The sequence below is a fragment of the Nelusetta ayraudi genome, unplaced genomic scaffold (genome assembly GCF_046127955.1).
Source record: "Nelusetta ayraudi isolate G7.1 ecotype Tasmania unplaced genomic scaffold, CSIRO-AGI_Nayr_v1 ptg000011l, whole genome shotgun sequence".
In the NCBI taxonomy this organism is placed as follows: Eukaryota; Metazoa; Chordata; class Actinopteri; order Tetraodontiformes; family Monacanthidae; genus Nelusetta; species Nelusetta ayraudi.
In genome coordinates, this window is record NW_027466061.1 from 3,297,805 (window position 1) to 3,313,852 (window position 16,048).

General features: G+C 42.2%; 1 protein-coding gene across 16 annotated transcripts in view; it reads right to left on the minus strand.

The window, feature by feature from the left end:
• The window catches only part of dlg2 (discs, large homolog 2 (Drosophila)), a 122,344-nt gene extending 107,655 nt beyond the window's left edge, over positions 1 to 14,689 (minus strand). For 6 of the 16 annotated variants that reach the window (XM_076020040.1, XM_076020041.1, XM_076020045.1 and 3 more), the window contains exons 1-2: positions 13,455 to 14,684; positions 12,676 to 12,807 (exon numbers count right to left, since the gene is read on the minus strand). In XM_076020040.1, coding sequence (XP_075876155.1) covers positions 12,676 to 12,807; positions 13,455 to 13,473 — 151 coding nt within the window. In that variant the 5' untranslated portion in view covers positions 13,474 to 14,684. Of the gene's footprint in view, positions 1 to 12,675; positions 12,808 to 13,454 lie in introns of all 16 variants that reach the window. The other 10 variants (XM_076020044.1, XM_076020055.1, XM_076020051.1 and 7 more) reach the window with 4 other exon arrangements.
• Between the last annotated feature and the right edge of the window lie 1,359 nt (positions 14,690 to 16,048).

A 16,048-nucleotide genomic window follows, 5' to 3' on the forward strand; every position in this document is an offset into this window, starting at 1 on the left:
GAGTTATTCCATTTGGAGAAATTTGCAGAATCCAAATTTGAAATTGAATTCAGCCAGTTCTGTGTGACTGCTACTCATTCTGCAAGAGCGGTTCGACAATTCAACACACGAGGCGCAACGGCTGGCGATGATAACAGCAGCTTCACATTAGCGATGCGCTAATCAAGCCTTTAAAGTCTGGTTACTGCAGCAGAGGCCGAGGCTGTCTGACTAGAACAGAGTGCACACTGATATATGACTCTTAGTGTAATTATGTGCAGGGGCGAGCGCAATCATTCTCCCGTGGAAATGAATGTCACACTCTGGATTCGACATCAGGCTTCTTAGAGCGCATCATGTACAAACGACCATAAGTGAAAGTGAAAAGCCAAGTCAACAACTGTTCTCTGAGGGTAAGGCTGATATAAAGCAGAAATATCAAGGCCTGCTATTGCCTTGGGAACCGCACAGGGATTGATCTGGCACTGGCTACAAAAAAAAAAAGAAACATTCTGCATAAAGAGGCCGACTAATACAGTGTGGACAATTATCCAGTATATTAATCCATGCATATAGAGTAAAACAAAATTGGCGGACAAGCTAAGGCGGGAAAATAGAGCCGAAGCAACAATCCATTAGTCATAATAAGAATAGTGGAATGCCACTGTTTGGAAGAGTTAATTGTGCTATGAATTTTGACAGTCATAGTCCCATAAAAGCCCATGTAACTGTTAAAGTGCTATTATTAGCAACCTGAATTACTGGAGGGAAGATAAAATTCTGAGAGCTCATTTGTATTATCGTATTTTTTTTTTCCAAAGGCTCGCACAGACGCACACAAATCACTGATTTCTCTAATTGGATTTTCCTTCTAATGTTCCTTCAGCTTGTTTGCGAGACAACGGAAGGCGTGCACGTCTAATGTCAATTATCTTTACCCCCGGATGAAAGACACGACACACAAACAAGGGGAATACAGAAGATTCCCTGTGTAACTGCAGCCAACAAGTTCCAATATATTGTCACAATAAATTTCACACTTTACCTACAAATATCAATTCATAATACGTGTTGCAAATCAATAAACTAACATCATTTAGTCATTTTCTTCCAACCAAGACGAAAGTGCACAGGTGTCTGTCAGTCTGTTTTACCACCAGCTGTTTATTCCCCTTGTTAATCAATTGAAAGATACGATCCATGAATGTTAGACACAGCGCTCTCCGGGTCTCCAACGACTGAACCATGCACTGCTGACACCAACCAACAAAGAGACTGCAGCAAATATTGGCACCGGACATTATGGAGCCGCATGTGGCGTTAAAAAGCCCGACGCAGGACGATAATGACGATGAAACGCAACCCAGGGATTCATTTTGAATTTCATGCCGGCAAGCTGCCCGCAGCACGTTGTGAGTCTGTGAAAAGGAACATATGGCTTTGATACTTGCGTGGCAACAGTTTGCTGTCAGGTCAGCCACAAGGCCGAGGTAATGCACAGTAGGCTCCAACAGGGTCAGTGACGCGTGTGGGCGTCCTAATGACCTCACACGAGTGGGAGGAATATCTTAACTGACAGCCTGCTTTAAAAAAATAAATAAATAATGCTGCTGTGAAAATGATGCTTCACACGCTACACTAAAATATCTGGTGAGAGTTAACAAAAGAGTGCTACAAACAAACAGGTAAACCCCAAATCTGTATCATGACCCAACTATCTGGGACCAATGTTCCCCAGTTGACTGTAGTTGCAGCCATATGGATGCCAGTCAGTTGTGATCCAGCTCAGCTGGAGAAACTCACTTCACATCACAGATCACTAGAGTCAGGGAACCCAGTCTCCTGGCTCCCCCTGCTGAAATTCTCGGAGAACACTGCCCACCTGTTTTTGGTTGTTGTTGAGGCACGACAGGCACTTCTTTGCCGTCGCATGTTGACGCTTTTATTGCTAGTCACGCACCACTTTGTTTGAGTTCTGGCTGCGTGAAGCTGGCAAATAGTCCCATGAGGTGATTTTGCATCTAAAGCAGCAAGGTGCAAGCCTGTCCATAGGATATCACTGCTGCATAGCAAGGCAAAGCTGAAAGATGCCAGCTATCCATATGTATTATAGCATCAGCTGCAACTCAACACTGATAACAGTGAAGATAAATATGTCAGTTCTATCAAACAGCCCTTTGCTGTAGGGCCCTCTAAGGCAGAGCTCTGAGCCAATCATCTGCCTCCATCTCACCCTGGCCTCTGCATCCTCCTCTCTGACACCCACTAACTTCATGGCTTCTTTCACTGCATCCACAAACCTCCAGTTTTCTCCTCTTTCTCCAGGCCGCCTGCCCGGCACTTCCAACCTCAGCATCCTTCCTCCTAGAGGGCCACTCCTCTTCTCAGGTGCAAACCATCTCAGCCTGGCCTCTCTGGCTTTATCGACAAAACATCTACCGTGCCCCGTGCCTCTGATGTGCTAAATCGAGATCCTCTCCACCCTGGTCGTTCCTGAGGAGAAGCTCGACATTTGAATTTCTGCCACCTCCAGCTCTGTATTTTCCTCAGTGTCACTGCTATTACCTCTGGACTGATGACGCACTAAACCACTCTGGAGTTTTAGAGCTGCGACACTGTCCACACTCGTTTGTCACGATCCCGCCGATGAACTGGAATACACTTCCTAACAGAGCATTGTCTTGAAAGTGTCACCACTGTTGAAGAATATGTTTTAGCCATTGTGTTAAACATTGTGTGGCTGCCCCCCCCCGCCCCCCTTTGTGCTACAACAGAAATGGATCACTAAAGATATTTCCTCTTCCAAAAACATAAACTGACACTGAAATTAAAACATAGCAATTGCATCCCACCCACAGAAAGTACTATGTTAGTCTAATGCAGTGCAGCTGTATCGTTTGCAGTGATATTTCCCTATTTAAAAAAAACAAAAAACAACTGCATTAAATACATTTGTTCTGAGCAGGCCAAATCTGTCCACAAGGTGGCAGCATAGCCTCTATTAGGAATGAGCTGCGACAGTCAACCGACTTGTATCTTTCAAGCATAAATTATAATAGCACACAGAACTTAAAAATAGAGAAGCACTTTGACTTATTTGGGAGAAAATGAAAAAAAAATGTGACAGACTGAATATCAATAGAAAAAAGGAAAGCACAGACAGAAGAAAGAGTTTTCTCACTCTATTTTAGTCTCGAATCGAGATCATCTTAAAAATAGAGACAGCCATGACTTGCTACTAATCACACTTTCACAAACTAGCTTGAGATTATTCCATAAAAATCAAAAGACAAACCCACTTCCCAGTTTTACACTCAATATCAATAGGTCTGGAATTGGTTTTAAGGTGGAGCTCTATACAGTGTTTAGGAATCTGCAATGTGATGGGTTTTTATTGAATAGTGAGGGTCTGCAGAAACGCTGACAGACAAACTACGGAAAACATACAAATGGGAAAGTGATAAACAATTGTCCTTGTGGACAGCTGTCTGGGGAAGGTAGGTGTAGTGGGTAAATCTCAGACTGTGGTTAAGCCTCAGCTCAAAGAATGAGGTGACATGTAAACAGCAGCGGATCATTTTAATGTGCCAGTGTTACGAGACGACCCCACCACAACAACTGCTCCGGCAGATGATCTGTCTGATGTGAAGCTCAAGGGAAGTCCTGTAATCCATTAAGTACACATGAAACCCTCTAAACCCACCAATGACACTTATGACCTTTGACATAGCTCGGAGCGAAGGAGACCAACTACACAACAGATATGTTTGCCAATTAAACAACATTATCAATAATGCTTGGAAATAAATTGAAGAGGTTTTTTTTTTTCTTAAAATACAAACAATAAAAGAAAAAGCAACCTGCCTCGTGGATTATGGGACCTGTTCAGTCTGGTCTCATGCTTTGTATTTTAGTTGTTTAATAATTTTATCCTGACTGTTTCCCCTTTTAGGCTAAGTTGCAAATCATGTTTTCAGTACAGATGCCTTTTATGGTTTGGATATTTAACTGTATTTTTATTTGATTTATATACTTTATTTTGCACATGAGCCAACATGTTTTCAAAATAAAGCTTATTATTATTTAGGAGATTAGAAGGGTTTACTTTAAGTTATAATGTTTAAAATAATTAATTAATGATATTGTGTTTAAAAAGGCTTGTTTTTGTGTATTTTGAACTTAAATAGTTTTTTTAAAAGAACACTAGTACATGCTAATACAATAATAATAGTAAAATATTGTGGTTGCTGCAGAGCTGTTATGGTGGCAGCCCCTGACTTTGTTCTGCGCACATTCAGTTATGGTTTGACAGCGGCTCTGGACTAATGCAACACTGGAAACCATGGATGGATTTTGACAGCGCAATTCATTTATATTCCCAATTTAAAAAGGCTAAAGGCCACAATGTCAAGATTACAAAATCAAGCTAGCAGTTGTGACACTCACATTGAAAGACTGGGAACTAGAAAAGATAAAACGTTAACATTTTCCAAATTTCACAAAAGAAAACTTAGGAGACATAAAAGTACCAGCACTGAAGACAGATTGTCATTTTCCCAGCCCATTAAAGTCACCTGATGTTAACTCCCAATGATACTATCAGTGTGCCAGGGAAAGATTCCATTAACGTTGAGAGTAGATTAGATAAGTGAAGCTTCCCAGGAAACCTCTCTAACAGACGGCAAAACAGCCTATAAAAGGAACTGACCAGTACTCTTTCTGAATCCAACACTGACATTTACAGCTTCTCAATAATCGCCGTGGCGGCTTTGACAGACAACAGCGATGAGTTGGACTGGGTGCTCATAGCTTACGGGTTAACCAATGATGCATTTGAATGAAAACAATACAAAAAATGAACCAATGGTACTCATTTGACTTTGGATAGATGGATGTTTATAGAGGGGAAAGAGCAGATATCAACTGTAGTTTAGTGCAGTCACACAGGTCAACCCTCTGCTGAATATGTTGCTTTAAAATATGAACAGACCAATTTGTACTATGTTTACCATATGCTGTTTAGACATGAATCTAATGCAAGAACTTCACCTGAAGCCTGAAAATTCCCCCAAAATTTTAATTGACATTTTCCATGTATTTGATAGACAACAATAAAAGCAAACCCCTTTTAATGTTGAGGATGACAGACCTGTCATCCTTCCTCCCTTCAAAAAAACACTTGAGCGTGCTGCCTTCAGCCTTTTCTGCATATCTGCAGCACAACAACCTTGTTGACCCCAGTGCTCAGGCTGAAGCTGCCCTCCCTGCCCTCAGCTGTCTTCTCCCACCATCATCCCTGCAAAAAACCTCAGGACATCCACATCAGGAGGACACGTCTTCTCCAGGCATCCTACTTCTTGACTTCATATAACACGTATTGAGAATTAGATGACCACCACTATCTAAAGTACAGAGCAAACGTGTGATATTGTCTGATTTAAAAGACTTGGAGTATTTTGATGCTCCTGTCGTAAGGAGGCCAGTTTCAGCTGGTGAAGACCAAGGGCAAAGAAAACATGCATTCTGGCCAGAGAGGAGACATCTTGCAGGGAGTGGCTACAGTGCAGCCAGCGTTTTACTAAACAGATTGTGGCTGAAGCACAGCGTAATTGCTCTGCGCATCTGGTGGGAGTTGTTTTCTCTGAATATTAGATGCCGACGCAAGAGCTGGTCGGCCAGTAGCAGCTTCACCCACTTCCCCTTCCTTCACAACGGGACCCACTAAACTGGCTGGCTGACCAAACTTATCTCCTCACGCCAATTCTGGCATTGAAACCTCCTAAAGCAGTTTGAGGCGGTGGTACTGTATCTACCACCATGACTGCCTGAGGTGTAGAAGCCAAGCGGGCATTCCAGCTCACATCAAAACCTGTCCCGCTCAGGAGCCAGGCTCAGTGAGGCTGGGCAAGGTGCCATCCCACCTTCAGGGGGTGCTTTCAAAATGCTGCGCAACAGCCAGAAGCTGGAGGCGACCAAACAACAGAAGTGAGAGAAATAGACGGGGAGTTGAGTTCATGCAAGGTCAGAGTTTCATTTAAGCAAAAATTAGTTCAGAAATGTGTTCTAAGCACAACACACGTGTCTAGTCAGCCATACAAGTCCACCAACTCGAGAAAAGTCCAACCTTTATTTCTTTTGCCAACTCAAGTGCGAGGCCAAACACAGCTCTTGAAATCAGCCCTAGTGAAATCACAAAGAGCACTGATATCTTTTTGAGGCCACGCCCTGGCTGCCTCGCTTTGCCCTCTTCAAGTCATGAGGGAGTGACAACAAATGATCAGTTACTGCCAGGAACTAAAACAAAGCATTTTGGCTGGCTGCTGTCAATGTAGGACTAAATGTTCTCTTTTGTGGAAATCAACAGAGTGGATCATTTTGGACAAATAATTGCAGAAGCCTGCCCGACTGAAGATCAGGATAAAGAAATGAGGATCTAAAAATGGAAATAATCTTCAAATATGTCAACAAAGACCATCTGTCCAGAGCAATCGGCTGGAGGGATCTGTCAGTCAAAGGTGCAATAGGTATTTGAAAATGTAACTTTGCTTAACTCAATCAAAGGAAGCAGCAGAAGTCCATTGTTGTGTCAAAATTTCAAGCTGACTTCCCTTTTCCCATTTGTCCTGAATGTGTATGAGACAGCATTGCGTCAATATTCAAAATTCTTCATAGCAACGTCAAAGTTATATTCAAGTATAAATACATAAATGTACCTACATTATATCAGCAGAGCAGTTTGAATAAAAACATGAAAACAAACAGAGGCCGAATGAAATCCGTTGAATTTAATTTTTAGCGAATCAAGACCAATCTGAGGGATGATACGCAGAGAAAGATCCTCTCGGAGGACCTACTATTACTTCCCCGATCACAGCATTTATGCCGTGTCACTCTGCGTCACAGTTTTCACTCAATCTGTCAAGGAAAAAAAAAAAAAATCACTTCCAGTGGTGCACGTGTCAATCATGTTTGACCTTGACACCACAATCATTACATCTCTTCATCCAGACGTCAGCGACGTGTTGAGACGCTACAGACTGGATGGCGCACATCGTCTCTCAGCTGTGCAGCAGCTCCCAGAGGTCATTAGGGGTTATGGTCTACCAAAATGTCTCCGGAAGCTGTTGGGGCTGTTTTCATTTCTCGCCAGACGTGATGTCCGGACTCTTCGGGACAGATGTTTTTTTCTTGGAATCCAAGAAAGTGGCTGGCCCCGTCTGAAAACACGCATCGGTCTGCAGTTGAACGGTGCGAACGAGTGACGGAGGAGTAGAGGGATGATGAATGGGTTAATCCATACACAGATCCACTCTGCACTGATGGGGTTTAGCCAGGGCACCCATACCACTGGCCAGATTAGACTGCACCTAATGCTTTGTAAGATGATTACATCTATTTCAGGAGGCATTTATACTATCGCAGCGTTGGCGCTGCGATTGTGTCGCAAAGACCTATTGTTATGTATCGCCAAGTGGGAGAGACGTTTACGTATTACCTGTAGCGTATGTGCAGGACACCTCCGCGTTCACATCAATTTAAAAGAAAAAAAATGATCATTAGAGAATAGATGACAAGATAAATTGGGGAAAACAAACCGCAACCCCCCAAAAAATGGTTTATATACAATGGTGAGAGGAAAACATACAGTGAACTTCACCAGCACGTTTATTAGTAGAAATTAATATACCCTGAGTGGAACTAATGCTGTCTCACTAACACATGGCGACAGTGGTCCACAGTGCGGTTGACTCTATATTGGTCAAAGATGAATGGAAATCAATAGCACTTGGTAATAATGGCTTGTGGTTGCTGGGAGTTGAGGTTTAATGCTCACTATTACGAGGCAAAGACATGAGCGTGGTTCCTAGAGAACATCTGCTGCAGGATATTACAGAAGCACTCAAATGTAGCGAAAGATTATGAAATGTAATCCGCATAATATTCAGAATTTGATGCCAGCGATGTCGGAAGTAGGGTTGTTCAGGAGCGGGAAAGTTTCAAAATGCTCCAAATCAACTCTGAAACTCAATATATTTCACAATTAAACAGCTGGTTGTAACGGGCTGATAAGAGGAGGCATCATTGCATATCATGCTGAGTGATCCACAAGCTTGAACACTGATACCAGTGGTATTTGTTGTGCATGACAATTTTGTTAAATTTGTGCTTGTACCAGGGCTGCAACTAATGATTACTTTTGTTGTCGACTAATCTATCGATTGTTTTGCGATTAATCACGATTATCTTCTTTATTTTCACCTATTTTGGACTTCTGTTTATCTTTACTTCACACCTGTGTAATACTGTTGTACTCTGACAGCATACGTTTTTAAACAAATATATCAAAATAATAACACACAAAGTATTTATCTGTGACATTGTGGTTATGTTATTTATCAACGTAAAATATCATAGGTATATTAATTCATGATTTAAAGGTTATATGCAGTGTTAATCACAGTTAAATACCTTAAACAGATTCCTTACAATTTAAATATCGGATAAATATGCTGTTAATATCTTGTCTCCGTCAGAAAGACGCTTATATTGGACCTTTTGTTAGTACAGTAAAACTTTTTTTTTTTTTCCCAGGAAGCCAATGATGTTACTTTACCAGACGGGTAGGACCAGCCTGCGAAGCAAGCTCTGCTGCTCTGGGTCCGACAGTAACAACCAGAAGAAGAGTTCTAAACAGCAGCAGCTGCTACGCAGGAGTTTTATCAGATGTGGATTGAATTTTGAGACTTTAAAAGGAACAAAAAGCGGCACTGGAGGTTTTTCGCAGTGAACAACATTGTCTTGCTTGATTCCCAGCTGGCTTTGTTAAAACACTGCCATGAATAGCAAGGCAGCACTGGGGCACTGATGTGCAGCTACGGTGACAAATGTGATTGGTCCACTGAAATGTGGCATGAAATAAATAAATGAATGAATTAAAGTGTGATTTGTAGATAGTCCAGTTCCATCTGGCATGGGACATTAGTCAGCGGATTCCTTGCGGGGCAATGTGAGGGTTGGTAGACGGCTAATCAAAATCCACCAGAGTTGAAAAGAGGTTTTCCTTCAAGGTCATTCCCTCATCAAGGATTAGGATTTATAATTTCAGTACAAACAGATGGGTAAAACAACCATCAGCAAGAAGAAGGACATCCCATATGCAAGGACTCACCTTTGCTGTTAATGTTGATTAGACATTTCACTGTAGACGGCAGTCTCTGCAATGCTATATAACATTACCTCGCAAAGCCGACACAGCTGGGCAGTGCAGGCTGTGCATTACACAACTCTCTACACTGTAATGTGGTCACCAGTGTGATCGCTGCTGCTGCTGCTGCTGCTGCTGCTGCTGCTGCTGCTGCTGGAGTCATCGTTACAGATAGTTTTCCTCAGAGGTGTGTGGCCCTCAAGACTGCCCATAAGGGCTTCCTACGATGCACTTAGCCTCTTCCTTCTCCTTCCTTATTCCCTCTCTCTCTGCATTCCATCATCAACACAACATTACTGTTACTCACGCAGCATCCGTCTCTCCCTCTCCACATATTTCCCTCTCTCTTCTCCCATTTCTCTCGGCCCAAGTGCTTGCTCACGTGGGAATGTTCGGTCTCAGTAAATTAATAATTAATGACTAATAATGAAGCGTGTGGTCCGAGACTGCTCTTCACATTGCGTGTTGTGAAATGCCGGTTGTTCAGATTTTCCTTTTTATTAATGAGCTCTTATTATTAGATTATTAGACTGTCAGACTTTGTCACTCTACTAAGTCCAATGGGACGCAGAGTGTTAAGACAAACAACTGAACTCAACCTTGCATGTCTGCTAAGGCAGAAACCAGAAGCACCACTACTGTGGCTGTCTCTTGGCAGCCAAATATCTCAGCTGCTACATCAGTGCTAGCTGTAAAATTTGCTGTGTCAACTCTAATGGGGGTTTATCTGTGTGACAAGTCACTAACTGACTTATCCAAATAAAGTGAGAAGAAGCAGCAAATATGTCTCAGTTATTAGAAAACAATTAGACTGTTTTTATAACAAGACCAAAATGATTTTGTAGAAATGGGATTTGTGAAATAGAATCAAACTGACAATCAATGAGTTCTGAATGAATGCTGGCGACCTCATGCTACATGTGTGCAGAATAACCTTGAGAAACATACATTTGACTACAAGTCAATTCCTCACACTACATGTGAAAATACGAAAGATTCTCATTGACAGATATTAGAAAAAACAGTTTGCCTACACAGTCCATCCATTTTCTATCATCACTTCCCCTGCACTCAGGCTCACTGGGGTGCTGGAACCTATCCCAGCTTTCCTGAGGGCGAAGGCGGGGTTACGCATACAGAGAGACAGACACCCACACGCACACCTATGGACAATTTAGAGCTGCCAATTAGCCGAATGTTCATGTCTAGTTCAGGAGAACCTGAAGAGAACCAAGCCAGACACAGGGAGAACACATCACACAGACTCCAGACAGAAAGGCCCTGGGAACGAAAATCAAACCAGCAACCTTGTTGCTGTTCGGCCACTGCATCACCATGCAGCCAGACCCTGCCTACATAGGGCCAGATCCACAAAGCGTTTGCGCGGATTTTGCGGCAGAAAATCGGTGTACACGGCGCCAAAAACGGTGATTCCGATCCACAGAGGACGCAAACGTGAAAATCGGCGCAAAATGTGCCGAGGCGCAGGCAGCGGCAGGGCTGCGCCAGACTCATTTGAATGCATTTAAATGAGTCATTACGCGCAAAAGGACACCCCCTCCTATGCAAATATGCCTCATTCAAACAGCGGCAGATCCAGAAAGAGTTTGCGCTCGTGTCCGCACGCAGTTTGACAGACGCAGACACCGCCAGCCAGAACCAGGCGCAGTTTCTGTCTGTCAAAGTGTTTCTGGCTTCTGAGTGAAACTTTCCTCTCTGAAAAGCCTGAAATATATATATGGCTCCCCAAATCTTATATATAGATAGGCATAGACTACAGTATATATGCAAATATTTTAGATAGGCTGTGGAAAATACAAATGGTGCTCAGGTGTTGGTGACTAACGCGTCTTGCGTCTTGACTTTCTTTCCATCATGGCAGCAGTCTGGTAGACGGAGGAGGCATCGTCATGCCAGGAGCACAGGAGCGTTTATCCTATAGCAGAGTTTCACTGTCAAACACACGCACTCACCAACAACCTTTGGCACAAACTGCTCTCAGGTTGCCAGACCGCAACAATCGCACCTGTTTCAGGTGCCGCATTCGTGGGCGTGTTTGCGCCTGCATGTCATTAGTGCAAGAACCTTTGTGGATACCCGCATTTTACCGCTGCGCGCCCTTCTTTGACGATCTGCCCCAAAGTGTTCTATGAAATCGAATGAGTGACTTCCTGCAGCCCACTGACTGATTTAGTCTTGGGAAATGACCAATCCATACCCTTAAAAGGGAGAGTGGCCGGAGCCTTCAAACAGCATTGAGATGCTGGGGTCAACCACCAGTGGCTTTAACAGAAACCTACAGCTTGACCACTCAGCAAGTGCACTCTAAGACCAAGCCTTTGGACAGTGTGTGTGTGTGTGTGTGTGTGTGTGTGTGTGTGTGTGTGTGTGTGTGTGTGTGTTTGGGAGTGGGGTGGGGGAGGGGTCACGTAGATGTCGGTCAAATGATACTTTGCTTGGAAGCAATAAGAAGAGTAAGAGTATTTGGAATTCATAAAATACCGCAAGCCACGCACTAATATGCTGTCACAGAACAGCCATTCCACTTGGTTGTACCTGGATTGAAACATTTTCAATGCTGTACTGCAGTAGGAGAGACTCACCTATCATCTTCGAAACTGAAAAACTTGTACTGACTAAAGTAAAAATGACCCCAGAGTCATTGCTGAGACAATATCTTTTGGTGCTGCGTGTTTTTTCATTTGTGCATGCCCTTTTCAGGAAGCCAAATTTTAGGGAAAATATATGGAACTTGACATACATAAGTACCGATGAGTCTGTAAGTACATGAAACAACAGTTCAGCTAAAACAGGTCATTCTACTAGCAGTTGTCAAGTTGTAGGGAGATTAGTTTTAATTTACGGTACAAAGTGTTACTATTCAGCAACAAACCTGCATCTTGTGCACGTCAGTGGGCAGGATGTCAGCACTGAGCTAGTTGAGTAAGCTAACTTGTTATACCTAAAATACATTTAGCCACTATCTTGTCTTGAGATGAATTTTCGGCAACGATTTTTCCACATTCCAAACTACTTTTACTGCAGGTGTAAAGTAGTTTATAGCTAAAATCTGGCACAAAGCATCCCATCTCTTCTTCAGATTAAAGTTTTATTGTGCATTGTCCCTGTCTAATAAAATGATTTGTGAATTAAATATTGACTAAAATATTTACTACCTCATTTTTAAATGTAATAAGTACTAATCTGCAAAAGCATTACTGTATTGTAGCCAAACGCCTCTTGACAGCGACAGATTTATCTCGACCCACATTCAACAGCAACAAGCCCACATTTAAACTAACAAAACCCATCCTTTTGGCTTTGAAATACAGTACACCGACACTAAAAGGCTTGTTTTATGTTTGCGAGTACCAAAAGAGTGAGGCTGTACCTTCCACAAGACATTGAAAAAAATCATATATGTTTTTTTTTTCTTGAAACCTCCTCAATCTAAAAATAAAACAAAATATCAATATCTGTGCTCCACTTACCAAGAAGAGCTCCAAAAAGGTTGCTGTGGAAAATCCCCATCACTCTTTGAATGGCAGTTTTGAGCTGTTGCTCCTCAGGCTGCTTCAGTTTAGTGCAGTACTCCTCCAGAAGCCCCAGGGCTCTGGTTGTGTCTGCAGCAGAGGGGCGGTAAAGGTGAAGATACTTTACTAGACGTGTTAGTAGGGAACAGTGAAGCATCCCCTCCCATGCATCCATGTCACTTGCGTGCACATTTAGAATATTTAAAAATAAACATACTGTATATATTGATTTTTATTTTTATATATGTACATATATATAAATATATATGTGCTTTTGACGGCATCTTTATGTAAGGTTTGGCCACAAAGATGACATATGAAACCCAAGTTAAGTTAACTATAGCTACTATCCCACCCTGATAAAGAGACCTATAGCCTCCTATATGTACTCATACACACACCTAAGTGTGGGGACTGTATTCTGGGAATACTCTATGTCAAAATGTGCCATGCCATTTTTCTTGTCTCAACGTTAGTGCTGTATTTTTAGATCTGCTTACAGCGATTTGTACCAACAATGAAGGACCAACCCTGGTGTGGATCCACGAGGCCGCAGCGGGAGGCTGTTCTTAATAAGTGCTCAAGTAGCAAACTGTTCACGAGTTAACATATCTATATTTACACATGTATGGAGATCATTTAGTGAGACAAAGTGAGGATGAAAAGTTGGAAGATTTGTATGTAGTGTCTACATGCTTTTGGAAAGCAAGTCTATACATAATAGTAGAGGCACTCACCTTTTTTCCTGATAGGCATGGCTGACTGTAAACTTGGTTCTGGGTAAAAAGCTTCCACTTCAGTCCTTCAGTGCATGGCTATAAAAACAAAAGTCCTCCTTTGTGACGGAACATTAGGAAACGTGCAAAAGCCTTTTGAAGGAAAGGAGCTCAAAGGGCAAACTCAAGCATGTGCAAGTCCAAAGGTGCAAGATCACCGCTGTTTCCCCTCAGGGAAGGGAATGAAATGAAATGAAGGAGTCCTATGATAGCAGATGTCTCTGCCCCAGTAACTGAGTCTCACCAATTTGTACCTGTGGTAATTAAAACATCTTTCATGCCAGTACTCTCGGGAGAGGAAGATTTAAATACATTTTTTTGAGAGAACACCCTTTGAATGACAGAGCAGCCAGGGAAGGGAAGGAAAAAAAATACAATGAAGTCCTCACAGCCGGATGAGAGGCTGCCTCAGCGTCCCGGCATCCTGTGCTCCGTCCACGGTAACGCACCACAGACCCCAGTGTGATGTGACAGTGCGCGGCGTGACCATCGTCATTTCATCCGACAAGTCCACTGAGTTTTACCTGAAGTTAGTTGCACCTGCTTGGGGTAGCCAGGGGCGGGTCGAAGGGTGGAGCGCACGTCCACGGTAATAAACAGAAGAAGAAGAAGAAGAAGAAGAACATGCGTCGTCCCTCAGCGTTGCCACAGCGATTCGGGCGATGACAACTCACAGACAAACTCACAGTTTTTTCATTTTTTTTTTTTTTTTTACGTCATGAGGTATTCACGTTTAAGAGAGACATGTATGCGGCGCCCAGCAGCAGACTGCGGCCATTCGTGGCATGAGGTGGAGGGGGTGAAAAAGAGAGGCAGCCGCCCTCCCCTGCCTCTTGACGCTACTTTTTACCAGTAAAAATGCTAAACGTCTTGCGTTAGTCAGCTAGCGCGCATGCTAGATCAGCAGCCAGCGGCGGTGCCGGATGAAACGATGCTCTCCCGGTGCGACGGCTGGCTGTAGGGGGGGAATACCTGCCTGCCAACTGTGGGGGAAAACGCGTGGCTCTCGAATGACTCCATGAATTTTTTTTTTTTTTTTTTTTTTTTTCAGTCTCCGCGGAATGTCGAGAGTGAATCCGCCACGAAATTCCTCAGGTAAGAGACGGCGCTGCGCTCGAGTTGCCACATCTCCCTCTTCTTTAACCAGGTGCTGTACAGTAGCGTTAGCTATCGCAACTGACAGCATCACCAACAGTTTTTTAAGTGCCAGGAACAAGCGTGCCGACCGGGCAAAGGGGACTTCCGTTTGGGGCTTTCAAAATAACACGCTGGCTCTTGACGACAACTGGGATTTCATTGCAGAATTGGAGGCGAAACAACAGCGACGACGACGACAACTACAATGCAACAACGTATTATTAAAGTGTATTTTTCCTGTAACAATTTTCTGAAACATTATATGGACATGCATTTAAAATTAATTTTTATATACAAAAAATGTTTTTTATATTCAAACTAGCTGCAGTGATCACTGTTAATGGTTCAAAATAAATATTCCGATTTTGATATGTGTTTTGTATTTGCTCACACTTTACTTTTTATTTATTTTATTATTATTATTTTATTTTTTTACATTTGCACTAGTGGGGTTGCTTCATCTCCTTTTTCATATATATAGGGACAATAAAGCCATTCTAATCTATGCTATTCTAACAGAAGCATCACTTGATACAACAGAATTATCATTCACGATATATGCTGTGTATGTTGAATGTATGAAGTTGTGTTGACAAGCCTAATGTTTCCTATTATTATTATTATTATTATTATTATTATTATTATTATTATTATTAAACTATAAAGTTATTTTTGGGTATGTTATAGATGCACAACAGTTGTTGCCAAAAGGATTATATTGATTGCATCCTCGTGATTTTATTTTGGTACTAGTTCAAAACTAGTTCCAGGAGAAATATGGTGAACTTGACACAGCTGTTTAACTTACCTTAGCAACGCTAGAGGTTGGGCTGTGGTTAGCTGATGCCTGTTTTGAATGGCAGGGAAAGTTATCCAATCATATTTTGAGTTTTCTTGTCGCATCGAGGCGGGTCGGCCAATGATAGAGATTTAAACGTGTAGGAAGGTGAGAGTTGAAATATTACTGCATTAAATGTGGTGATAGTGGTAGTAACGCTACTGCTGCTGCTGCTGCTGCTACTACTACTACTACTTTGCTGCGACTATTCCTACTACCAACAAGGAGAAGAAAAAAAAAATCAGTTTAAGAGTTTGTAGTTGCATTTATGTTAGAAATAGTAACCATTGAACTTTTTAAAAAGTCTGTAGCTAATGTGGTTGTGACTGAATGTCAATAGACATGTAAAGGTTTAAATGTGATGAAAATAATGTCATCCTAATTTATTTTTTCTTAAGTACCTTCTCAAAGATATTATACAAATTAAATTGCATCTTGACATTAGTTGACGTAAGGCTTTGAAATGTTTTTTTCGCTGTAGTGTTTGTCATTTGATGTGCAGCAGCACTCTCTTGTGGTGATGAAAGAAAAACAAAACTACAACTGCTGCCCCTTTTTTCAGTCGAACGCCATGTTCTCC